The 26,327-nt window shown below is 43.3% G+C and overlaps 2 protein-coding genes across 3 annotated transcripts; one reads left to right on the top strand and one right to left on the bottom strand.

Moving 5' to 3' along the window:
- The first annotated feature begins 1,590 nt into the window (after positions 1-1,590).
- On the top strand, positions 1,591-12,365 carry hirip3 (HIRA interacting protein 3). 2 transcript variants are annotated; one of them, XM_064315904.1, is made up of 8 exons: positions 1,591-1,798; positions 3,671-3,791; positions 4,500-4,659; positions 5,058-6,866; positions 7,641-7,801; positions 9,838-9,988; positions 10,094-10,192; positions 11,920-12,365. In XM_064315904.1, exons 1-8 carry the CDS (start codon positions 1,734-1,736, stop codon positions 12,111-12,113), a joined length of 2,760 nt encoding a protein of 919 aa, XP_064171974.1. In that variant the 5' UTR covers positions 1,591-1,733; the 3' UTR covers positions 12,114-12,365. The 2 variants fall into 2 exon arrangements, with proteins under 2 accessions (XP_064171974.1, XP_064171973.1); XM_064315903.1 differs by lacking the exon at positions 1,591-1,798 and adding an exon at positions 1,861-2,142.
- A 604-nt stretch (positions 12,366-12,969) lies between these two features.
- LOC135243834 (testisin-like) lies at positions 12,970-26,055 on the bottom strand. The gene is made up of 6 exons (XM_064315906.1): positions 25,844-26,055; positions 21,193-21,210; positions 20,154-20,316; positions 18,461-18,732; positions 14,821-14,960; positions 12,970-14,144 (listed from the first exon to the last, which is right to left on the bottom strand). Exons 1-6 carry the CDS (start codon positions 25,896-25,898, stop codon positions 13,866-13,868), a joined length of 927 nt encoding a protein of 308 aa, XP_064171976.1. The 5' UTR covers positions 25,899-26,055; the 3' UTR covers positions 12,970-13,865.
- Positions 26,056-26,327: the final 272 nt, after the last annotated feature.

Here is a 26,327-nt window from a genome sequence, read left to right as displayed (position 1 = left end):
CCTTGCATCCCTTTGAGAAGTGTGTTGGGTGTATGTGTGTGTACGTGTGTCTGTGTGTGTGTGTCTCTGTGTCTGTGTGTGTGTACGTGTGTCTGTGTGTGTGTGTATGTGTGTGTCTGTGTGTGTCTGTTGTCCTGCACTGTCTGTTTCAGAGGCAGTATATTTGCACTTCATCAGGATAAATTATCTAGAGATTGACAAATGTGCATTTGTGTAAAGTAGTGAAACAAATCTCAGAATGTTAATTATTTTCATGTTGTTATGGGGAAGAGAGAACTGTTTTATAATGGCCTTTGTCTCAGGATTTCAAATAATTTTATGGTGAAGGGGTAAACCCCAAAAACACCATCCATGTTTGGCAACGTTCTTCTTGAAGAATAATGGTGGAAATAAAATATTAAGGCGGTAAAAACTCACACTTCTCTCCCCTGGCTGTTACTCGTCCATTTTGTTTTCTATACGAATTTGAAAATAACAATTGATTATTGATCTTTTCTATTCAGGGTTGTGTCATGGAGACAACTGACCCATCAATCACCTATTAAATCTAGTCCGGTGCATATATACGTTATATACAAATTTGTTGTTATCTTTGGTGAATCTGTCTTGAAGCTTGGATCGAAACATGGCCCTGTAAGTTTTACACACTTTTTGTGTTTTTTCAAATATGCTACTGGAGACATTTTTAAAAATGACCGTTTGACAGTGTAAACTGCTGAATGGAAGAAAGGACTATATGGCAATAAGGTAGTTTTATAAGTTTTTTTCCTGAAATAAATGCAGTGGAAATGCCAGTTCGTGGAGGCTGCCATGTTTGACTATGAGGCTTTTTTGCCACCAGAGCATGTGCATTGAGTACCTAAACGTGAAGAGATGAATAAGAATGAAAAAAATCTTATTCCGTGAGGCTCAGGGGAAAAAATGGTCCCGAGAGAGTAATTAGTGCAGTGTGAATATATTTCAGAATTTGAAAGTTCTGTCCAAAATAGTATAATTTGGCCAGAGTAAATTGATAGTTTTGACTGCACTTGAATGGGGAAATTTGCTTATGGGCACCGGAGGCTTAATAAAGTGCAATACCGCCAGTAGTCACTGGAGGTTGCAATCTCTGGTCCCCTGACAGGAAAGCAGCCCTTCAACCAAAGAGCTCTGCTTCATAAGCTTGTGAAGCCCCGGAAGTACGTCTGTACTACGCATGTTGACGGAAAAACATCAGAGCTCCCATTGAAGTGAATGGGGAATATCAGACTTTTGAAGCCAAAATAACACTTCCCCGATGTTATTATGAAATTCGATTAACGATCGTTACACTTCATATGAAAAGCGGATTGTGAAAATGTGTAATTTATAACAAAAATATGTTAATTTTAATACATTTTCCCCCAAAACTTTTGGAGCAAAACAACAATCGTTTCACAAACTACTATACATAATGAAATTTATGATTACAAATTGACCGATGAGCTTTTCTTGGTGGGGTAAATCACCTTGGGTCTCCACCGTTTCCACATTGAATTCAATGCGATTCAATGAGCAGCCAGCTATTTACCTTCAACAGGCGCAGTAGCTCTGTCTCTGTTAGGTTTCACCGCCTAGCCCCGCCTACCTCCTGCAGTTCCTCTGTGCGCTCTACAGTACGCACCCGCATGTGCGCGCCAAAACAAGTAGTCCGCATTTTTAGTGACGTTATCGCAAATTAGTCAGGACACTTTAGCTAGTTAGCTCATTTAAAAATGATAGGTGAGGATCCGATACGGGACTTCGTTTCAAAGGAGCTCCGTGATTGTTCAGATCTCAGGTAACGTTCAGCTCTTCATTATCTTGGCGAAACAGTTAGCTAACTAACGTTGCCTGGTGGGGATATGTGATGGGCAATTTAGCTAAAAACTAGCCAGTTTGCTGACAAACATTCCCCAGTGTTTGTTTTCCGACGTGTAAACTAAACTAACATGCTAGGCTGACTCACTCGGCTAACGTTAGCTATCTTAACTAACGTTGTCGTAAAATGTCTTCTTACGGTGAAAGTCCCTGGCTTGTTTACATTTTGGTTTATAATCTGGATCTTGGGTGTATATGCCTACTACGAAGGGTGCTGAACGTACCCAGAGTTTCTTTTCGTCAACGGACTTCACAAGACCGAAGGTGGTTATCAACTTGCTAAGTGAATACGCGCCTTGTACTTCCCGCGTAGCTTAGTGGGGAGTGCCATTGTCTTTCCTTCGAGCCTGTGTTTTGTAGTTGTTCCAATGACCATGATGTGCACTTTTGTAGGTCGCTTTGGATCAAAGCGTCTGCTAAATAAATGTAATGTCATCTAGCTTTGTGCGCGTTCCCGTAGAACTGGCGGTGTCTTCAAAAATGAACCAATGCCAGTGCAGCATGGACCTAACTTCTGCAGCGTATTTTCCTCCTGGGGCAAAAAGACTCGTATAATGCACGGATATGAAGAACATAAAACAATCATACTATCGTAAAAGTAACGCCGTTGATGCCAAAAAAAGCCAGGGGTCAGCGTTTGCAAAAAATGCTAATATTGTACATTTGTTGGTTAATGGCTTATTTACCTCACCACTTTTAACGAATAAATATGCACTCTCACCAACAGTACTGCAGTTTATTTATAATATGAAAACTGCTCATTCTAGACCTACTAAATCTTGAACTTGATACGGTATATATATATATATATATATATATATATATATATATATATATATATATATATATATAATGTGTATAGCCTGAAGCAGTCAAACCGAAGTTAATTCATAAACTCGAGAATTATGGGACTCAGGTGAAGTAGATATGGATGCGTAGGATTCAAGAAGCTTGTATACGTAATGTATGTAAATATCCTCAGAGAACGGCAGCTGATTGATTACTAATTAAATAATCTCCGGCCTGCGAAAACACCCCGAGCTTTACGATCTCCTACGGCAAGCTGGAAATGCGGCATGATGCATTGTGGAATTTTTCTATAGGTTTGGGGCTCCTAAGCAAATTCTTGTTGACTGAGATGGTGCTGTACTCTTATCATGCATTTTCAGTGATTCCTCAATAATAACACCCTTGCCTGTGCAGTCATTTTCTTTAACCCAAAAGAATGGGTTAATGAAATTTCATGATATCGTATGATAGGCCTACTATTTTAATAACAAGTTTTAGACTGGAGGGAGCTTTGACAAAGTTTTGTAAGGACACTAATATAAGAGAGTGCACTTGGTTCACCTTTGAACTGTTATTCACCATCCATGTGGAATGGATGGGGACCAATCTGATGTTTTCTTAAAGTCGGTACCGTTTTTGATACTTTCCCAGGTCAAATCTGAGTACAGAATGGTAATTTGGGCGACAGTGTAGCATAATGGGTACGGAGCTGGTCCTAAAAGGTTGCAGGTTGGATTCCCGGGTAGCACACAGCCGTTGTACCCTTGGGCAAGGTCCTTCACCTGCATTGCTTCAGTGTATGTATGAATGGATGCAATGTAAACGCTATGTAAAAAGTTAGTAAGTCGCTCTGGACAAGAGCGTCTGCTGAATGCCTGTAATGTAACTTGAGAATGCAGTAGGCTGAAAGAACAGTGATGTATGATAGCATTTAAAGCAGGCTGCGCGTTGCTTGTGCCGTTGCTGCTGATATTGACGTGCTGCTGGCTGGGTGGGCTCCTAGCACGCTGACTCAGAGCATACTCAGAGGAAGGCTCCTGAAGCAGGTGGGCCGGGCGGCTTTGAGCGCGGAGGAGAGCCGGCTGATGAAGCGCATTGTGGAGGAGGAGCTCCTAAATATGCAGGTAAGGGCCTGGAGACATACTGCGCGCAAGTCATATATTGCTTTTTTTAAAAAAATAATTCATGTGCATTCATACTCATTTGTTTATAAATAGTGTGTTTGAGGACCCGGTTGCAGGTGTCTCTCCACCAGCGAGTTGTTTTTTGAGGACCCAGTTGCAGGTGTCTCTCCACCAGCGAGTTGTTTTTGAGGACCCAGTTGCAGGTGTCTCTCCACCAGCGAGTTGTTTTTTGAGGACCCAGTTGCAGGTGTCTCTCCACCAGCGAGTTGCTTTTTGAGGGCCCGGTTGCTGGTGTCTCTCGACCAGCACATTGTTTTTTGAGGACCCAGTTGCAGGTGTCTCTCCACCAGCGAGTTGCTTTTTGAGGACCCGGTTGCTGGTGTTTCTCCACCAGCAAGTTGTTTTTTGAGGACCTGGTTGCAGGTGTCTCTCCACCAGCGAGTTGTTTTTTGAGGACCTGGTTGCAGGTGTCTCTCCACCAGCGAGTTGTTTTTTGAGGACCCGGTTGCAGGTGTCTCTCCACCAGCGAGTTGTTTTTTGAGGACCTGGTTGCAGGTGTCTCTCCACCAGCGAGTTGTTTTTTGAGGACCCGGTTGCAGGTGTCTCTCCACCAGCGAGTTGTTTTTTGAGGACCCGGTTGCAGGTGTCTCTCCACCAGCGAGTTGACGGCAAAGGCGTTTATGGCTCCTTGTAACTCTCCTCCCGCAGGACAGCGACGACGAACCTCTCATCAGGAAGATCTCACCCCCGTCCTCCAACGGCAATAAACGGAAGAGAGGGGTGGAAGACGAAGATGAGGAGAATGAAGGGAGGAGCCTGGATGAGTTGGCAAGGAGGAAGAAGTCCCGTCTCCAGACGAGCCCTCCAGGTATGTCCGTCTCTGCGATTACTCTAATCCAGTGCTTCTCAAACTCGGTCCTGGGGGTCCCTGTGTATGCTGGTTTTCGTTCCAACCACAGTTGCAATCCCTGAATTTTTACAAGCTGTAAATTTTTCATAATTGGCTGCATTTCATGCTTTAGAGGGATTATTTACTCTCTTAACCCACATTATGCCAGAAATTGCTGTGCATGCCACGAAGAATACAATTCCCGTGTTCATATTGTGCTATATTGAGCTATATTGCTCTGGATAAGATTGTCAGTCAAATACCAAAATGTAAATGGCCTGTATCCCTTTTCATGTGTTTTAATTCCCCGACAGTGCTGTTCGGTTTTGTCTCCCTCTCTCTTCACACAAGCTCCTAATTCCTGGGTTTTCCCGCAGATTCGCCAGATTCCGGGATTGAAAGAGTGGGACAGGAGGACAACCTGAAGGAGGGGGACGTCGGAGAAGAGGACAGGAGCGAGGGTCGGGAGGACCTGGAGAGCGGGGAAGACGAAAAGAGAACATCCCAGAAGATGGCGGCAAAACACAGAGGGAGAGGCCAAGGTCCGAGCGGGAGGAAGAGGTCGAAGGTCATGTCTGAGGGCGAGGAGGAGCCGGAGAGCCACCCAAAGGCCGGGGTACGAGATAAGGAGGGATCACACATGGACAGCGAGGAAGATGAGGGCCGTAAAGAGATGAAGAAGAAAAAAAACGGTTCTAGGGGTGGACAGAAGAAAGCAGCACAATCGGACAGCGAGGAAGATGAGGACAGGGTAAAGATGAAGAAGCAAACGGCACCTTCTAGAAGGAGACCGAAGAAGGAAGCAGCTGAGTCCGACAGCGAGGAAGATGAGGACAGGGTAGAGATGAAGAAGCAAACTCCAGCTTCTAGACGGGGACAGAAGAAGAAAGCAGCTGAGTCCGACAGCGAGGAAGATGAGGACAGGGTAGAGTCGAAGAAGCAAACAGCCGCTTCTAGAGGGAGACTGAAGAAGAAATCAGCTGAGTCCGACAGCGAGGAAGATGAGGACAAGGTAGAGAAGAAGAAGCAAACGCCAGCTTCTAGCCGGGGACAGAAGAAGAAAACAGCTGAGTCCGACAGCGAGGAAGATGACGACAAGGTAGAGACGAAGAAGCAAACAGCCGCTTCTGGAGGGAGTCTGAAGAAGAAATCAGCTGAGTCCGACAGCGAGGAAGATGAGGACAAGGTAGAGAAGAAGAAGCAAACGCCAGCTTCTAGCCGGGGACAGAAGAAGAAAACAGCTGAGTCCGACAGCGAGGAAGATGAGGACAAGGTAGAGAAGAAGAAGCAAACGCCAGCTTCTAGCCGGGGACAGAAGAAGAAAACAGCTGAGTCCGACAGCGAGGAAGATGAGGACAGGGTAGAGACGAAGAAGCAAACTCCAGCTTCTAGACGGGGACAGAAGAAGAAAACAGCTGAGTCCGACAGCGAGGAAGATGAGGACAGGGTCGAGATGAAGAAGCAAACTCCAGCTTCTAGACGGGGACAGAAGAAGAAAACAGCTGAGTCCGACAGCGAGGAAGATGAGGACAGGGTAGAGACGAAGAAGCAAACAGCCGCTTCTAGAGGGAGACTGAAGAAGAAATCAGCTGAGTCCGACAGCGAGGAAGATGAGGACAAGGTAGAAATGAAGAAGAAAACGCCAGCTTCTAGACGGGGACAGAGGAAGAAAACAGCTGAGTCCGACAGCGAGGAAGATGAGGACAGGGTAGAGATGAAGAAGCAAACACCAGCTTCTAGAAGGAGACCAAAGAAGAAAGCAGCGGAGTCGGACAGCGAGGAAGATGGGGACAGGGTAGAGATGAAGAAGCAAACGCCAGCTTCTAGACGGGGACAGAAGAAGAAAGCAGCTGAGTCCGACAGCGAGGAAGATGAGGACAGGGTAGAGACGAAAGGGAGGAAGTCCTGGGCTGAAGAGCCAGAGAGCAACTCGGAGAGTGAAGAGGAGCACAGAGCTGAGAGGATGGGGACAAATCCGGATGAGGGACGGCCAGCCGAGAGAGGAAGAGCGGGGGCAAGGGAAACCGGCAGCTCCGAGAGCGACGGAGGGATGAGGGGACCAAAACAAGAGCGAGGCCGACCTGGGAGCCAGGGAGGAGAGGGAGAGAAAAGAACGGGGGGAGAGAATGGGGGTAGGCGAGAAGCGGCAGACTCGTCCTCGGAAGAGGAGAAGAGCGAGGGAGAAGGTGAGGGAGAACCCTAACCCCGCCTTCACACAGTGAGCGACTTGGTTGATGGGTTGCTCAAGTGTACAAGGCTGAGGGAGGGGCAGGAGCTTCTCGCTGTATCCTCTTATTGGTCTCCTGCAGCTGCATTATTGAAGAGAAATAACGGCATCATCAAAGCTGTATATTTTCCATATAGCCATAAATATCTCCTTTAGTTTCTATAGTTATGTCAGGACACTGATAAATATTTGTTACTGCTATCTCGCTCACCATATATATCTCTTTCTCTCTCACAAGTTAACCACCTAGCTAGCAACCTCCATCCCTCTCACTAGCTAGCTAGTGATCTCTCCATATCTCTCTCACTAGCTACTGTAGCTAGCAAGTTGAAACTTCTGTCCAAGCGTCATTTTTTTAGAAACGTATAACACCGGGTGTTATTGTACCATAATTAGTTGTTCCTCCATTTTCCTCACTGTGTGGAACAATTATTCACAAAATGGTATATTGGTTGAAGAAATAGGAAGCCTGAAACCGATTGGCTGCTGATGGGTAATGCCTGTGAAAAGATATACCGTGGCAAACATTTTCCGGGGCAAATTGTGGTTGCTCAGTTGCCCAGTTGCTCAAGCAAGTTACTCGCTGTCTGAACATGGGGTAATGTTGGTCTATGTGCATGGGGGGAGGGCGGGGCAGGAGGGCTTATGTTGAGTGACCGAACACTCCACGTTGAACTAACCATTCAGGACAGGCAGTAAAATTGGGCTTTTCTCTGGAAAATGTGTCCTTTAGAGACGATGAAGGAAAAGAAGAAGAGTGAAGCTGGGAGCGACTCGGACTCGTCATCTCTCCCATCCCTTGAGGACGAGGAGGAACGTAAGACCAAGTCAGTGCAAGAGAAGAAGATTAAGGGGAAAACGAAAGAAGGAAAGAGCGCTCCGAAAGACGGCAAGGTGAGACCCAGTCTGAACCAGAGTACAAGTTTCCTTCGAGATGGCAGTTTTGCTGTTTGCTCCGCTTCAGAAGCAGGCGAAATTGAATTTTTATTAATCACCACGTACACACTTAGAGATGGAGTGTGATCGATATCATAATTAGGGGCCATGCACCACAGGTACATAGGCACCTATTGTGTTTGTTTTTATCACTATTATTATCATTTTCTGCCATGGGAATCTATGGCAGCCCCTAGAACTATTTTGTGGATTTTTGTGAAATTGTGGAAATGTGGATTTAAACCTCTGGCTGCAACTTTCGAACCGTTTGGCCTAGAGTTGTGATTCTTTTTTCTCTAGATTCCTTAAGTCCTTAGTGCACACACTGCTCTATTGTAGTTTCTGTCATTTTGAATGTTATGAAAAGCACATTTTAAACATCTCCTCGTAGACCATTGAACGGATTACCATGTAATTTGGCACGTATCATCTTCAGGGCAGGCTGACCAAAGTTGTTAAAAGGTAGTTGCTCGGTCAAACAATATGGCTGCTGAAAAGAAACAAATTTGATGGCTAAGGCGGCAAACAGAACGTGAGCCATATCTGTAATGCTGTGATGTATTGATGCCACACTTGGTACCCCTCTATTCCAGGGGGTGCTATACCAGAAAAATCTCTAAATGGCATTTTGTTTTTCAGCCATCTTGGATTTAATCGAAAACACAATCCTCCTTGAATTGTGGCCAAATCTAGCTGTACATTTTGTTATTAGCTCTTTGTAGCATTGTCTTTAAGTGTCTTTGAAAGATAGATGCTTGGTCAAAACTTTTGTTGGCAAATTCACCATAATGGATAAGTGGCCCTACCTCAGTAAAACTTTGGTCTAGTGGCACCAAAATTTGTACACAAGGCCTTCGGGCCAGAGACTGGGTTTAATTAAATTTGGCCACTTGGGGGTGCCATACCAGCAAAAATGGCCTTACAATTACTCTGCAACGAATGCAGACTTTGCATCCGAGCTTGCTGTGGACCATTGCGGCTAAGAAACCCGTCAAAACTACCTATTTTGTTGCCCATTTTGTTATTCAGCCATCTTGGACTATTTTGAAAACATATTTAAATCTCTCCTCATTGAGATTTTCCTCAATCTAGCTTCAATTTCTGGCATTACGTCTTTGGATCATTTTCTTCTAATCAGTGGATCTTGAAATTATGCGGGTGTAAGAGCCTGGAAGGCAAAAGTGTATGGAAGGTGCCACTGTATCCTGTGAGCTGAATCAGACATTTTGTCCGTCATAGTGCTCGACCCACTGCATTGCTGCTTGCAGCTATATGTCTTTAATAGTTTTATGATACATAATGAAAATCTGTGCCATTGAGTTATTTTACTTGGTGAGATTTTAAATTGGGTCAGTTTGTATCCTGGAAGCAATGAAGTTATTATTCTGCCCACTCTAGGAAGATTTGGTATCAGTCTTTTGGAGACCATTTTGTTTACATAAGAAATGTGGCAGTCTGCATTCTAACCAGTCAGCAGTGTGGTACTTCGGTGAGTGGGCAATCAGGGCGTGCCCTTTCAGTTAATAGCCATTTCAGTATGGTAGTTCGGAAGACCTCTAGCTGTCGTGTTTAGAACAGACATGCTTGACATCAAAGGGAAGTTTGTCTCTTTTTGTTTGTAAAGTATTTGTCTTCATCTTGTGGTAACAAACACTGAACGTAGGAGGGCAACGAAACGTATTTATACCAGGGCTGCAGTCTGACTGGCTACTGATTTCTAAGTCTGATTTCTCCTGGTAAGAGAGACCTGCTGTTCTCTGATTTTTAGTTCGCGCGCAAAACACTGATGCTGGCAACCTAAGATTTTTAAATTAAGCCGCGACTTACAACCAAAAAAACCGCACCGGTGCAATCGTCAATATCCGGGTGTGATCACTGAAAGGTCGCTGCCTTAGTGCTTGACCTTGGGTCAGACTGGTTATGGCTCAGCCAGCAGGCACGAGTGTGTGCAGCTTAAACTGCAGTGATGGCCGTGCTTTACTTTCGGGCTGTAGGAGGAAGAGAACAAGGCGGTGTCCCGGTTGAAGCATTACATCGCCCTCTGTGGCGTGAGGCGGAACTACAAGAAGCTGCTGGAAGGCTGTCGCTCCGTGAAGTCCAAGGTCGCGGTGCTGAAGAAGGAGCTGGAGGACCTGGGAGTCACAGGTCTGTGGGGGGGGTGGGGGGGGGGGGGTTTGACAGAGGAGCCTGGTGTGTGTACACGTGCGCGCGAGTGTGTGTGTGTTGGTAAGCTGCTGTCTCTCTCCCCAGGTCAGCCCTCCATAGAGAAGTGTAAGAAGGCCAGGCTGAAGAGGGAGGAGGCTCAGGAGCTGGCAGAGCTGGATGTGTCCAACATCATCAGCACACAAGGTACCGGCCCCTACTGAATATGGCCTCTACTGCGGCCCCTAAACAAGTCTGTCCCACTAAATGAGTCTATCCCACTAAACGAGTCTATCCCGCTATGGCCCCTAAACGAGTCTATCCCCCTAAACGAGTCCATCCCACTAAATGAGTCTATCCCACTAAATGAGTCTATCCCCCTAAACGAGTCTATCCCACTAAATGAGTCTATCCCACTAAATGAGTCTATCCCACTAAACGGTCTATCCCTAACAGTCTATCCCCCTAAACGAGTCTATCCCCCTAAACGAGTCTATCCCACTAAACGAGTCTATCCACTAAATGAGTCTATCCCCCTAAACGAGTCTATCCCACTAAATGAGTCTATCCCACTAAATGAGTCTATCCCACTAAATGAGTCTATCCCCCTAAATGAGTCTACCCCACTGAACAAGCTTATCCCGCTAAAGCCAGTCAGTCCTTAATGGGTGCAGTACGGGGTGGGCTCCTCCCACATCTACATGTGTAGGCTTGATTGGCCAGTCATAAGAGGAAGCCCCTCCCATTGCTGCAGCTTTTTCCATAAAGCCGAGAGAGCACGCACTGGCCCATAGGGTGCCAGACGGGCTCCAGACGGGCTCCAGACGGGCTCCAGACGGGCTCCAGACGGGCTCCAGACGGGCTCCAGACGGGCTCCAGACTGGTGCAGACCAGCTCTGTCCATTAGCAGGGCTGCTCTGTCAGTATTTTAGATCAGGGCTTCCCAAACCATTCCCACTCTGCATGCTGGCTTTGGTTCCTACCATTATGACAAGCTCTGTTGTAACTGCCTGCTGACTGCTCTCAGTTAGACACTAATTGTTCTTAATTAGCCTTCGTACATACACTGAAGGACGATTTACTGGCACTCGAAAGCAGGACCACATTTCCGCCATTTTGTCCTCCCTTCGCTGGCTCGCAGTTGGGTTTATAGCTGATTTTAAGGTTTCATTGTTTGTTTTTAAAGCACTAAATGGGTTGGCACCTCTTTACATCTCTGACCTTTGCCCCTGTTCTGCTTCCAGGTCACTTAGATCTTCTGAACAGATGCTTTTGACAGTCCCATGGGTTTCGGTTAAAGCTAACTGTTGCTGCTCCAAAGCTATGGAATAGTCCTGCCTCTTTACATTATTTTAGGTTTAGGGTTTGGTTTAGGCCCTCTCTATTGACACTTTTAAATCTCGGCTGAAAGGCCTTTGTTTCTCCTTGACTTTTAAACCCAGTTGAGATCCTCTTCATGCGAGGGTACTGTCTTTTTGTTATCTTTTGTGTCTATTTACACAAATCTTATCTTTTGTGTCTTTTGTGTTTATTTATTGAAGATGTACAGCACTTTGGACAACATCAGTTGCCTTTTAAATGCGCTTTATGAATAAAGTTGATCTTAAGGACACATTATGCCAGAAATAGCTACTATTGCCCTAAAAATAAATGTCCCAAATTCACATCCCAGCAATGTCAGATGGTCAGACTAACTTATGGTGTCATTCACTGTGCTGTATGTACTATATGGCAAATAATTCCAGTAGAAACTGGTTCCATTTTAAATTTATTCAGTTACAAACTGACAAGTGAGATCAGTTGGATCCTATTAGCTCAGAGTGTGGAGACTTGAAACCATCTGTGTAAAATGGTGTTTACTGACTGATACAAGATATGTTTTTTAAAATATATACATATCTGTTTTAAATTTATTTCTTTGGATCTCACTTCAGGACGTCCTAAGCGAAGAGGAGCGTCGGTGTGGCCGCCCCCTAGACCGGTCTCCCCCCCTCCCTCTTCATACAAGCACAAAGTGTCGTCCGAATCGGACAGCGACGAAGACGATTCGCGGAACGGGAGTGGCGGGACAAGGCCTGACTGGAGCAAGCTGAAGGGCATCATTAGCGACGACGCAGACAGCGACTGAGCTGCAGCACAGTCTGAGCGCAGTCGCAGCGACTGAGCCGCAGCACAGTCTGAGCACAGTCGCAGCGACTCAGCCGCAGAGCAGCCTGAGCACAGTCACAGCGACTGAACGGATCTATGATGGCACGTTGACCGTTTTTACATGTTAATATTCAAATGTTCAGTATTTGCAACCGTTTTTATACTGTTTTATGACTGGCTCTTAAGCAGCCACACTGTTGATTCATTTAATAAAGAACTGATTTGTGCATGAGTATTGTATTTGGCGTCACTGTTCTTAAAGCATTCTTAGACCATCTCCGTTGTCTTCATTTGAAAGATCGAGGCCTGTAGGCTGCTGCTGCGGGTTGCTCCTGCGGTTTACCTGCAACGTTAACTCTGGGCGGGGCCTGATGTTTGGATCCCCCCCCCCCCCCGCGCTGGAGTAACAATCCTCCTGCGTTAAGCCAGTTTGAGAATTTGTAAAATCTTTATTTAAAAAATGCAGCCCATTTACAAATGGGCAAAGCCCGCGTAGGTGTCGACGTCACTGGATTTAAATTTGCCTCGAATTCGTCTGTTCTTCCAGTGGGTTCTTTAACATTCTGTGGATTTTGTGGTCTTGTTTTTTATTTAAGTGGGCCTGAGTGATATACATAATCTCGCTGTGTGGCCCAGATATTGGTGGCCTGTGGCTCTAAAGTTTGACGGCACACTGTAATTTGAATTCTGCAGGACAGCGATTGCTTTAGCGGCTATGTGAGACTCGAGCAGAAGTTCAGTCCATCGCCTCCTGCTGGTTGCTTGAGTGACATGGTGTGCTATGTTTGAGTAAACTTACATAAATTACTTACACAAATCATTATGACCACACACACTTTCATCTCTACAAATTTATTGTAATCCTCTTAAAGAATTTATACAACTGCATCCATACATCCGGTTGGGACCCACTTTAAGTGATAAATTCCCATTATGACAACATTAACAAGAGCAAGAAGAGGCAATACAGATATAAAAATAACCTTTAAATTGATGCTTACATAATGATGAATTACCACAATATAAATCTGCTGGATGTGTCTTCCATCAGAAATATTCTAATTCCCTTCTATGAATCACAGTATTAGATTAGGAAGTAAAGGCTGTGACAAGAGGCACTTTAGAGGGTGGCTTCAAGTGAAAATTCAATTCAAGGGTTATGTTTTCAAAATTTTATTCACTAATTTATTTAGAACAACCCGGCATGCCCTAAGATTGTTGAGTATGAGGATGCAAGTTCTGTGTTCAGGTCCCACAAGGCTACACTGTATTTACTGTAATTATTGTACTGATAAAATCAACCTATTGGAAAGGAACGGCAGGCACACAATGCTACGCCAATCATCTGAAAAGTACACATATATACATGTTCAGTATTCACTTAATGTTATGTACATTATATGCATACATTCACATACATGGAATTATTTATATATATATATATATATATATATATATATATATGATGTTACATAAAAATCTATACCTCTTTTATTTAGAATCTCATTTTCATTAAAACTTCAGGGGTGCACTATTTGTGTAACAGCTTGGAAAGAATATTAGGGAAAGTCTTGAAACGATTCAGAAGTACAATTCTGTTTTTACAAGAACTCTGTACTGTTTTAAAAAGAGACGATCCGCTGCAGTTTCAGTACCGTACAGTTTTAAAACTAACCAATCGACTGCAGTTTTAGTACTGTACTGTTTTGAAACTGACCAATCCGCTGCAGTTTCACTGTCCCCAGCCAGAGAGGACAAAGACGGACAGGAAGACGGGAAGTAGGGACAGCAGGAAGTGTAAGAGGGGGCGGGCAGCGCTGCCCGGGAGGGACAGCGAGACGAAGCCAGGCGTGGGACCATTGACCCGTGAGGTGATCCAGGACTCGTACTGGGAGACCCTGGTGTAAACCCCGGGGGTGTTGGGACGGGCACAGCCATCTCCAAAGCTCACAATGCCAGACTGAACCCACACAGAGGCCTGCTTGTTCACCATTGGGCCACCGGAGTCTCCCTATGAAAAAAGACAGACTTTCAACAGAGCTGCTTCAGGCACAGTTTTAAGAGAGCAACATCCTTACAGTTCCTTAAAGCAACATCCTTACAGTTCCTTAAAACAACATCCTTACAGTTCCTTAAACCAACATCCTTACAGTTCCTTAAACCAACATCTTTACAGTTCCTTAAACCAACATCCTTACAGTTCCTTAAAACAACATCCTTACAGTTCCTTAAACCAACATCCTTACAGTTCCTTAAACCAACATCCTTACAGTTCCTTAAAACAACATCCTTACAGTTCCTTAAACCAACATCCTTACAGTTCCTTAAACCAACATCCTTACAGTTCCTTAAACCAACATCCTTACAGTTCCTTAAACCAAAACCCTTACAGTTCCTTAAACCAACATCCTTACAGTTCCTTAAACCAAAACCCTTACAGTTCCTTAAACCGACATCCTTACAGTTCCTTAAACCAAAACCCTTACAGTTCCGTAAAGTAACATCCTTACACGTTGTGTACAAATAGATTCAATTGACGCTGAGTTAATGCGGGTATGCATAAATGTACACACTCCGCAACGTAAGCGGAGAAAGAGAGCTGAACCACAGGGCTCATTTCCAAACAGGCTGACTCTGGTCAGGGCTAGTTTGGCGGAATTCCGGAGAGGGGATTATTGACGTTTTACCTGGCAGGAGTCTTTTCCTCCCTGCGCCAGGCCTGCGCAGATCATGTTGTTTGTGATGGAATAGGCTGCATAATCTGCGGCGCACTGGCTGTTCGACACCACCAGCACGTCCACCTCCTGAAGAGTATTGGCCAGACTCCCTGAGGAGAAACAGGATCAACCCTTAGTGCCGTGTGTGAGAGAGAGCTCTTCCCTGATGACACAGCACGTTTCCAGGACATCGGGGAACGTTCTGGTTACGTTGTCGTTCGGTTGTGAGGTTACGCTGTGATGACAATGTTTCCCCAAACATTTCGAAGGCATACAGCCAAGTGAAAAGAAAGAACTCCTTTCAGCTCTATGGTTAAGCATATTACAAAATGGTGAGGACTAGACGAGGGTTCGTCATGTCCTGCTGTGTACTCTGTGCCATTTATTTGATAAATCTAACTTTTTGACATATAACGCATAATAAATTTAGCTTTGTCCTTATTCAGCCAATGTGCAGATTCCTGGTGGGAATGAGGGCACCCCATTATTGAGGAGATTGTGGGACCCCCTTTTCACAGCAAACACCTGAAGGAATTGCTTCTTGTACGAGTACTAATTAAATTATAACATGCATGGTTACATACTGCATAAACGTGCTGGGAAAATTTTACTCCAGATTTCATAATGTTTCAGGAATGCTCTGAGAACCAAACTTTGTTTGCTGGGTAGATTCTGCTTTTGGAAGGAAGAGAATGTGGTCGTTAATAACAAAAGTCATCATTGTTTTATGGCAAAATCCTAAAGAAGCTTTTCATGCTACTTAAACCTTGGTTTGGTTAGATCCTGTTAGTCACTGAAGTTGCTCACTGGCTGTGAGGTCACATTGCAGGAAGTGCTGTGAGAGAGAATGAGGTCACCCTGAGTTGAGGCTACATGAGAAAAATAGACCTCACAATGAGGTGATAAAGAACCAGAGGGCGCTGTTCCGTTTACAACCTTGCTAATGGGGCTGAGCGCAGTACAGTTCATGCTCAGAAATCAATCACCAAAATGTTCTGCAACTGTAAAGGGTTCATTGGTGACTTTATAGCGCATTCCTGTGCTCTTAAGCACACACCAGACTCAAAAGAACACAGAATTTAGCAGCATTTAGCAACTCAGTTAAAAATAAAAAGCAAGCCTCCACACCTCATCTCTTAACTGCTGTCCTTCTCCTCAGGAACTCAGGGGATGTATGTGGGCCAGAATATTCTGGAACATTCTGAGCTCACCTCTTTTATGCTGCTCTAGTCTGTCCCTGGCCCTGTTCAGGCTGTTACACTCTCTGACTGTTACGCTCTCTGGCTGCTGTTATGCTCTCTGGCTGCTGTTACGCTCTCTGACTGTTACGCACCCTGGCTGCTGTTACACCCTCTGGCTGCTGTTATGCTCTCTGGCTGCTGTTACACCCTCTGGCTGCTGTTACGCTCTCTGACTGTTACGCTCTCTGGCTGCTGTTACGCTCTCTGGCTGCTGTTACGCTCTCTGACTGTTACACTCTCTGGCTGCTGTTACGCTCTCTGACTGTTACACTCTCTGGCTGCTGTTACGCTCTCTGGCTGCTGTTACGCTCTCTGGCTGCTGTTACACTCTCTGGCTGCTGTTACGCTCTCTGGCTGCTGTTACGCTCTCTGACTGTTACACTCTCTGGCTGCTGTTACGCTCTCTGACTGTTACACTCTCTGGCTGCTGTTACGCTCTCTGACTGTTACACTCTCTGGCTGCTGTTATGCTCTCTGGCTGCTGTTACACTCTCTGGCTGCTGTTATGCTCTCTAGCTGCTGTTACGCTCTCTGGCTGATGTTACACGCTCTCTGGCTGATGTTACACTCTCTGACTGTTACGCTCTCTGGCTGCTGTTACACTCTCTGGCTGCTGTTACACTCTCTGGTTGCTGTTACACTCTCTGGCTGCTGTTACGGTCTCTGGCTGATGTTACACTCTCTGGCTGCTGTTACACTCTCTGGCTGATGTTACGCTCTCTGACTGTTACACTCTCTGGCTGCTGTTACGCTCTCTGGCTGTTACACTCTCCGGCTGCTGTTACACTCTCTGGCTGCTGTTACGCTCTCTGGCTGATGTTACACTCTCTGGTTGCTGTTACACTCTCTGGCTGCTGTTACGGTCTCTGGCTGATGTTACACTCTCTGGCTGCTGTTACGCTCTCTGGCTGCTGTTACGCTCTCTGGCTGATGTTACACTCTCTGGCTGCTGTTACGCTCTCTGGTTGCTGTTACACTCTCTGGCTGCTGTTACGGTCTCTGGTTGCTGTTACGCTCTCTGACTGTTACGCTCTCTGGCTGCTGTTATGCTCTCTAGCTGCTGTTACGCTCTCTGGCTGCTGTTACGCTCTCTGGCTGATGTTACGCTCTCTGACTGTTACACTCTCTGGCTGCTGTTACGCTCTCTGGCTGATGTTACACTCTCTGGCTGATGTTACACTCTCTGACTGTTACACTCTCTGGCTGATGTTACACTCTCTGGCTGATGTTACGCTCTCTGGCTGATGTTACGCTCTCTGGCTGATGTTACACTCTCTGGCTGATGTTACGCTCTCTGGCTGATGTTACGCTCTCTGGCTGCTGTTACACTCTCTGGCTGCTGTCATTGAGTTTTAATGAAACTCTGGTTTTCTGATGACAAAGAGAATCCCTACACTATGTCATAAAATGTAAATTGAATGGAGGGCTTTTTAATGGAACTTCACCTTTGCTGGACATTTGTTAATTTGTGTGTAGGATGTAAAGGAGCAGAGGTGCAATGAACTGGTTAAAATCCTGTTTGTCTGTCATACACGATATTGTGTTCAGAAAGGATGGCCAGTTTCTTCACATCAGATATAAATTCTTTCCCAGACTACTGCTCTCTGATTGATAGTGTGGAAATCAAACCTTAGTGCCAGATCTCAGGGAAACACCCAGCTAAACCAAAGAGTTTTAATGGGCACATTTTAGAGCACTTAAGTTAGAGCATGCTCTTGTAGTACATTTGGAGTGTACAAAAGTCTCTTGCCATTAGAAGTGTTTGGCTCAAGGTTTTTGCTTGCTCATATATTACGATACTAATACATCTCCCTCTCTAAATTCAATTCAGCGTGCTTTATTGGTGACACAATTGTAGTCCCTTTCACTGGAATGTATTTTTAAATTTTAGCCATTGTTAATATTTATTTATGCAGGGTAGGTTGACTGAGCATGCATGTTGTTTTACAGGAGCACCCTGACAATGCCCCCAAGTAGCCTAACCCACATATCTTTAGATGTGGGAGGAAACCGGAGTACCCCACGCGGACACGGGGAGAGCGTGTGAACTCCACACAGAAAGGCCCCGGCCGGAGCTTCTTGCTGTGAGGTGACAGTGCTATCCACTGCACCACAATGCCGCACATAACAGCTTACTTCAATTGGTGTGCAATGCCAAATAAGTTTTTGATTGATGGGGATTGAACTGAATAAGAGGCTAATACTCCAAATCCAGAGACACAGCAGCCTACAGGTAGTTAGTTACAGATCCTACAGGATAGTTACTGACTCTACAGGATAATTACTTACAGGGTTTACTGGATGAACTAGTTCTGTCTGTGATGGCTTTAGCCAATCACTAACGAGCCTACGCCGGTGAACGTGCTTACCGCCTTCGGATAATGTGCCAAACCCAGTGATCCAGGTGTCAACGCCGGCACCGACGATGCTGCTGTCTGCTGCCAGACAGACAGGCTGGATGTAGTCAGTGAAGCTGACGGCGGAACTGAGCTGCAGCAGGGCGATGTCGTTGTCATTGGTCACTTGGCTGTAGCTGGGATGAGTGGTGATGCTTACGACAGATCTGAACACTTCGTTTGGGTTATCTCCATTCTGGAACTGCCGACCCAGATAAACACCCCAGTCAGCAGTATTTGAGTCGCTGAGGAGACGGAGATGAAAGAAAGAGATACTGAGACGGAGGGAAAGTGTACACAGCTGATGGGATAACTGATAACCCTCACTTAAACACTAAAAACCACACCGAGTTTCTTTGACTAATAAAGGTATACTATGAAGGATTTTGCGGCCCATGTAGACTCTTTGTTTGTAAACCCCACTCACACCTCCTTAGTCCTCAAACCCGCCCTCACCTCTGTTGAGGACACACCCTCGAGCACTACAAGCAGAATGTGAAGCAAAGAGGTGGTCGGAGATATTGAAAATAGCATTTTTAGCAAGATGAATGATTCCATATAGATGGTAACAGCAATTAGGCAGCGCTCTAACAGTCTTTACACTGAGTGCACCTCTTAATCGTACGGTAGCTACGCTGTAGTGCTGTTGAAACTATTTTGTGTTTTTGCTCATTCAGTATTTAGCTATTTTCCGGACATTTTGTTAGAATTGGGATGTAAACACAGAATCTTGTGTGCATTAAGTAACATTAGCAGGTCATCAAGTCTATCATAGCTAGCTAATACACTTGTAGTTATCCGCAGCCAATTTAAATCATTGCTGCTTTATATTCTCAAATGCAACACAATATGTATATGTTCATGGCTATGGATAACTGGATAATTTATGTGAATTGTAGCTATCTTATCTGACCTGCATTTTATAGTTGTTCCAACAACCTTCATAATGAGGTTATTGTGCGTCAATTTGGAAAAAAGGCTCTGCCTTAAAATTCAATTTAATCTAATATTACATTGTTATATGTCTGAGGTATAGAGTTATAAATAATACATGGAAAGTTTAGCAAATATTAATTTAGCGTCATTTTCTATAATTAAATGGAAGTACTACAACTTACAAATAGAATGTTTGGTAAGCCATTGATTGCAAACTTTGTTACCTCTGTTAGTGAAGTTGGCTACAAGCTATTTCTCAGTTCCCCTGATTGAAATAAATGCAAGTGAATTACCAAGCTAGCTGAGTTGTAACTATAAACAGTAACAGCGGTTCCCATAGGGGGAAGGACATTTTGATGGGAGAACAGAACTCGATACAAGCTACTCAACCCCAGGCATCTAGCTGCCTAATGATTGTAACTCTGTAAAAGTTACATTACTTACAGGTCCAATCGAAAACAGGCCAGCTAGCTCCATGTCCCTTTTCATCCCCTCTAGTTTTTGGACGAGCCCTGTTGGCTCGTCTTTTCGCTTTGCTGTATCTAGGCCTCTTAGTGTCTTCCATTGCAGCAGCCAACTAGCAACAAACACTTAGCTGGAATCTGATCCCAAACCACAGGCCCTGCAGCTATGCCCACCCCTCCCCAAATACTGACCGGTAATTTTTTTTCCCCCAGAAAGCCATGACTGACATGACATCATACCACTGAAATTAGCCATAATTCCTTACCTATTGAAGCAGTGAGCGGCAGACAGCACCCATTGGTTGTTGATGAGAGACCCTCCACACGCATGACTCCCCTGCAGATGCAGACTGGCCTGCCAAGGCCAGCTTCCCGGTGGGGCGTTCTCACCCCCCACAATCCTGGTGTTCAGGGTCGCATTTCCACACACTGGAAATGCAAACAGACTGCTGAACACTGGCATTGTTGATACACGTCATGAGATGTGCTTTTATTTGTTAACGAATTTGCAAATGGTCCTTGATATTAACAGAAAATCTAATTCGGAAGAAGGCGACATCGAGCACTGGTAAAATGCATATGTCAAATCAGATAACAAAGGCATTTTACTATTCTATTAAATAAGGATTTGAATAATGTTTGTGAGCATAATGCACTACATGGCCAAAAGTATGTGGCATTAATATGGAGTTGGTCCACCCTCTGCTGCTATAATAACCTCCACTCTTCTGGGAATGCTTTATACTAGATGTTGGAGCACTGCTCCAGGGATTTGCCTCCGTTCAGCCAGAAGAGCATTAGTGAGGTTGGGCACTGATTGGGAAATAAGGCCTGGCTCACAGTTGGCTTTCCAACTGATACCAAATGTGTTAGATGGCATTGTGGTCAGGGCTCAGTGCAGGCCAGTCAAGTTCTTCCACACTGTTCCCGATGAAACCATTTTTATATGGACCTCGCTGTGTGCCCAGCGGCATTGTCATGCTGAAACAGGAAAGGGCCTTCCCTAAACTGTTGGGGAAGCACAGAATCATCTAGAATGTCGTTGCATGCTGTAGCATTAAGATTTGCCTTCAATGGAATTAAGGGGCATAGCCCAAACCGTGGATGACAGCCCCAGACCATGGGGTGTCCAGATACTTTTGGTCATATAGTGTACGCTGAGCAGGCTGATTACACAGAGCTGCAAATGATCTTATGATCTGCTGTGATCTTATTGATGAAATGCAGACAGAGTGAAATGGGAAATTAGCTTCCAAATAATAATAAAAAAGTAAACAATACATGATTAATTGCTGACAGACTTACCACTCTGTGAGTGTGATCCTGAAAGAGAGGAGAGAAGGAAAATTAATCTTTGCTTTTAATGGTGGAAGTAGGAACCTTTCTGCATTTTTGGTTTACAGTTTTTAGACTGAATCAATTCAATGGTATTTCATTTATTGAAAATAATACGTCCATTCCCATGGTCTGTGGTGCTCTTTTCTAGCTACTGCACCTAGTGTAACTAACAGGAATCACTGCTCATTCATTATCAGTTTATCAGTGCTGTATCTACTGTAACTAAGGAGTATCACTGTCATTCATTATTAGTTTATCAGTGCTTTATCTACTGTAACTATCAAGTATCTGCTGTAAATAAGTATCACTGTCATTCATTATCAGTTTATCAGTGCTGTATCTACTGCAACTAATGAGTATCTGCTGTAACTAAGGAGTATCGCTGCTCATTCATTATCAGTTTATCAGTGCTGTATCTACTGTAACTAATGAGTATCTACTATAACTAAGGAGTATCACTGCTCATTCATTATCAGTGTATCAGTGCTGTATCTACTGTAACTAATGAGTATCTACTATAACTAAGGAGTATCACTGCTCATTTATTATCAGTTTATCAGCGCTGTATCTACTGCAACTAACGAGTATCTGCTGTAACTAAGGAGTATCACTGTTATTCATTATCAGTTTATCAGTGCTGTATCTACTGTAACTAGGGAGTATCACTGCTCATTCATTATCAGTTTATCAGTGCTGTATCTACTGCAACTAATGAGTATCTGCTGTAAATAAGTATCACTGTCATTCATTATCAGTTTATCAGTGCTTTATCTACTGTAACTAATGAGTATCTGCTGTAACTAGGGAGTATCACTGCTCATTCATGATCAGTGTGTCAGTGCTGTATCTACTGTAACTAATGAGTATCTACTATAACTAAGGAGTATCACTGTCATTCATTATCAGTTTATCAGTGCTGTATCTACTGTAACTATCGAGTATCTGCTGTAAATAAGTATCATTGTCATTCATTATCAGTTTGTCAGTGCTTTATCTGCTGTAACTAAGGAGTATCACTGCTCATTCATTATCAGTTTATCAGTTCTGGCACAGGTGGAGGATCAGGTCTTTCCAGTCTTTTCAGAGGTCAGAAAGTTTTTCATTTTTTTTTAAATTTCAGTCTGGTATGTTGCCATGTACACACTGGAATGTCGGTGTCAGGTGAAGAGCATTGTTTCTACTGTGTATTCACCTGTGAGGATCAGCCTGCTTTGCATTGCTTTAATGCAGTTGTCCCACCTCATTATCTTCTGCGGTAACCAACGGGAACAAGAGTCTGCCCTCCCTCCTTCCAACTCTGTGGCCCCCGCTCGAACTTTCCGTCAGTTTGCTTTCATGCAGTTTTAACATGGCATTCAAAGGCTACCTGTCAGTTTACAGTGTACCGCCCACTGCTACGAAACCGACTGGACTGGCTGCTTGGCAGCTAACAAGTTTAGCTAAGTTCAGTTTACTGTGCTTTCTTCTAAATCATTTTGAACTTTGTATTACACTCAGTAACCTTCCATGACTCATGTCTTGAATGTTGCCTAAATGTCATTATAACCACAATTAATTATTGCTTCTCTATTACCACCAGATTGGGAAAAAAAAAATTAATTAAATAAAACTATGCCAATGTGCAGAATTTAAACCTGAGCTGGAATTACGGGAAGTCAAATTTCATTTTCCACAATGTTTAAAATGATGGATAAAGGACAATCAAACATGTAATCATTCATTTTAAACTCATAATATGAATAGTTTTTGTCATATAATAGCTGTAAACTGTTTTTAATGTAATATCCATGCTGTGATTATGTATGCAGTGTACTGTATCTCTAGGAAGTATTTTATTGTTTGTAATGTAGGCGTTTGTAATGTTGTTTGTAATGTAGGTGTTTGTAATGTTGTTTGTAATGTGGGTGATTGCAATGTTGTTTGTAATGTAGGTGTTTGTAATGTTGTTTGTAATGTAGGTGTTTGTAATGTTGTTTGTAATGTAGGTGTTTGTAATGTTGTTTGTAATGTATGCGCTTGTAATGTTGTTTGTAATGTAGGTGTTTGTAATGTTGTTTGTAATGTGGGTGATTGTAATGTTGTTTATAATGTAGGTGTGTGTAATGTTGTTTGTAATCTAGGTATTTGTAATGTTGTTTGTAATGTAGGTGTTTGTAATGTTGTTTGTAATGTGGGTGATTGTAATGTTGTTTGTAATGTAGGTGTTTGTAATGTTGTTTGTAATGTAGGTGTTTGTAATGTTGTTTGTAATGTATGCGCTTGTAATGTTGTTTGTAATGTAGATGTTTGTAATGTTGTTTGTAATGTGGGTGATTGTAATGTTGTTTGTAATGTAGGTGTTTGTAATGTTGTTTGTAATGTGGGTGATTGTAATGTTGTTTGTAATGTAGGTGTTTGTAATGTTGTTTGTAGGGGTAATTTTTTTCACCTGCCCAGGGACCGGAGATGAAAATTAGCTGTACAGCTATATCTCTGTATGGTGCATCAGATTTCAAGCTTGAAGTCAATGTTTTATTATACATGGTCCATGTTAAATAAACTTCTAAAATAAATAAAATAAAATAAATGTATTCACATACAAATAAATTTTAGTTTCATTTATAGAACATGAAAGCCTGATTCATTTGAACAAAAATGCTGTCACCAGCTTCTGAATCCTTACATCAATAGAAGTCTAGAGACCAGTGTAATACCACAGTGTCTAAACCATAGCCAGCTGTTTGGACTAATATTGAATATATTATCATATTCATTTTTTAAATAAGAAATCAAATATTCTCTTAAATATGCATCCGGTTGTGATTTTACCAAGGTGAACATTTTTGGAAACACGGACAGTTATGTCATACAATGTGTTCGCATGCATTTTCATAAATGAGTTCTTTTTTGAAAAAATGATAGAAACACAAAAAAGAGCTAAGGATGTAGATGAAGTACAAGATGCTGGGAATATTTTCCTGCATTGACAGCTCAAACCCCTCTGCTAAATCCTGGTCGGGAGCAGATTTAGGTAAGCCTCGACTCTACTATCCGAAATAGCGGCACACTACTGTCCTATAGGCGGCACTAAAAGGACACTGCATCTGCAATCAATGACGGATTGATGAGCAGGCGCTAAGCCCGTGTTTGTCTCAAACTCGTGTCACCCTGCAATCACGTAATGTAAAGTTAATACTGCTGGACCGGCCCTTACTGTATGTAGTCTGATCGGTATGACCGAGCTGGTTGAAAAGAGAATTAATTTGTCCACCAGAGAGGACTGCTTAATGCCACCAATAAACCCTATGAAAATTGTAGTAAAAGAGGAAGAATAACACTTTTGAGAGTTGCATTTCACAACCAGTGACTAAGCCAGTGTACATTTGGTTGTTGGTTTGTGCTTCTGTGCATTGTTCATCATCTGTATTTGCTTTATGTCTTTTTGTCTGTATGGATTCTTTGAATAAGTTAAAGATTAAAAATTGTGATTGTGAGTTTAAAAAACAATAAATATCAATAATATACTGCACGAAAACCTTGTTTCATTTTAATATTTCACAGATAAAGATGATTAAATGTGATCAAGGTGCAGAAGTTAATGGCAACCATATACTGTTTATAATGTTTGGAATCCAGATAAAAAATAACATATATTTTGCATGAATTTCATTCCTGTGTTGCCTTAAAATCCCAATAATTTCCTGGGTATATTTGACTAACAGTTTTACAGGTACTAATAGGTAAAGAGAACACAAGGTTAAGTTATTTGTACTTTGTTGCAACCTCCATGAAAACACTGATGGAAGACACACTTTTGGTCATGGAAATAGTGTCCCGGTTGAACTAGTTCTTCTAGCAGAAGCAAGGTGAAGGTGAAGAAAATGTTGACAAGGTACATTCCATTCTTAACACCTTGTTTCCCTCCTGTGAGCAGTTCTTCGTATGCAGGTTCATGGAAGTGGTGCCTTTACAGCATGTACATCAGAAATACTACCAGCATTCCGTTCTACCTTTCACTAGCCAGAAGAAAGTACAACTCCTTCGCTGACACACTACTCAACTCCGTTTAATTTCTCCCAGTTCCAGTACACCCACCCTTAAAATGCTTCAATCAAGAAGCCTTCACATTTTTAACACCTACTGTACCGTAGAGGGTTCCATAAAGAACTCAAAAGGATTGATTCCTATTTGAAGACAAGCCAAAGCACCCTTTATTGTGAGAGCGTAGAGCTAGACAAAACCGAAAAAGTAAGAAAATTCAAATATGAGCATTACAGCCCTTTTTCTTGACATCTGTAAAGACATTTTTTTTCCAATACGCTCCACTGCTGTTTTAAATTGTACATAGCTTTGGATGGCTTTCTACAGCATTTGCTGAGATCTCTTCAGGTCAGAGAGTTTGACTGGCGGACAAATTTCACATGATTTCACCCTTTCTTCAAAATTTTATTTTAAACTTTGATGAAAGAAATACACATGTAATAACAGAGCAGTTTTGTTGTTCCTAATTCTAGATTAAATAACCGCACACAGTACGTGCTACTGTATTTCTGACCGGCATCTGTCAACTGTGTTCTGCTTGTAGAAATCCTTCAAAATGACATTTTCAGGAAAACACAGCCAACAAGGTTGTACATACCTGTTGCCGTGAGAACTACCACTGCCAGAACACAGACACATTTCCATGAAGCCATTGTGATCAAATGGTAGTTTTGCCCTTTGTAGTTCCTTAAATATCTTCAGGCAAATAAATCACCTGTCATATATTCTAACTGCGTCCCTTCTCTCAGCAGTTCCTGTGTGTCCTCTCCTGATGGTGTCGTTTAGAAAAACACTCTCCAGTGAAACTAATTGGGTAATTCATTTCATTTCCACCTCCCCATCCTTTGCTCCTCCCTTGTATGTTGAAACATAGAAAATGATTGTGTCACATGAGAGAAGGAGGTTCTCTGAAAGCCTGTAAGCTAGCATACTCACCCTACCTGTTCGGGATGAGTAGCATGGTGGGTGGGGTGGGGGGGGAGAGAGAATGAGAATGAGAATAAAATGTTACCATACAACAAATCACATTGAATTCAATTGAGAGAGAAAGAGAGAGAGAGAGAGAGAGAGAGAGAAGAGGC

This window comes from Anguilla rostrata, chromosome 17 (genome assembly GCF_018555375.3).
Source record: "Anguilla rostrata isolate EN2019 chromosome 17, ASM1855537v3, whole genome shotgun sequence".
In the NCBI taxonomy this organism is placed as follows: domain Eukaryota; kingdom Metazoa; phylum Chordata; class Actinopteri; order Anguilliformes; family Anguillidae; genus Anguilla; species Anguilla rostrata.
This window is presented reverse-complemented; position numbering and strand designations above follow the sequence as displayed.

Excerpts from the sequence above, each read along its gene's own strand:
- hirip3 (XM_064315903.1), top strand. The coding sequence starts at position 2,006 with ATGTCTTCTTACGGTGAAAGTCCCTGGCTTGTTTACATTTTGGTTTAT. Across the intron at positions 6,867-7,640 it reads GGAGAAGAGCGAGGGAGAAG|AGACGATGAAGGAAAAGAAG; the intron begins GTGAGGGAGAAC and ends TGTGTCCTTTAG. Across the intron at positions 10,193-11,919 it reads CAACATCATCAGCACACAAG|GACGTCCTAAGCGAAGAGGA; the intron begins GTACCGGCCCCT and ends ATCTCACTTCAG.
- LOC135243834 (XM_064315906.1), bottom strand. The coding sequence starts at position 25,898 with ATGGCTTCATGGAAATGTGTCTGTGTTCTGGCAGTGGTAGTTCTCACG. Across the intron at positions 18,733-20,153 it reads GCCGCTCACTGCTTCAATAG|CGACTCAAATACTGCTGACT; the intron begins GTAAGGAATTAT and ends CCGTCTCCTCAG. Across the intron at positions 14,961-18,460 it reads TGGCACATTATCCGAAGGCG|GGAGTCTGGCCAATACTCTT; the intron begins GTAAGCACGTTC and ends GTTTCTCCTCAG.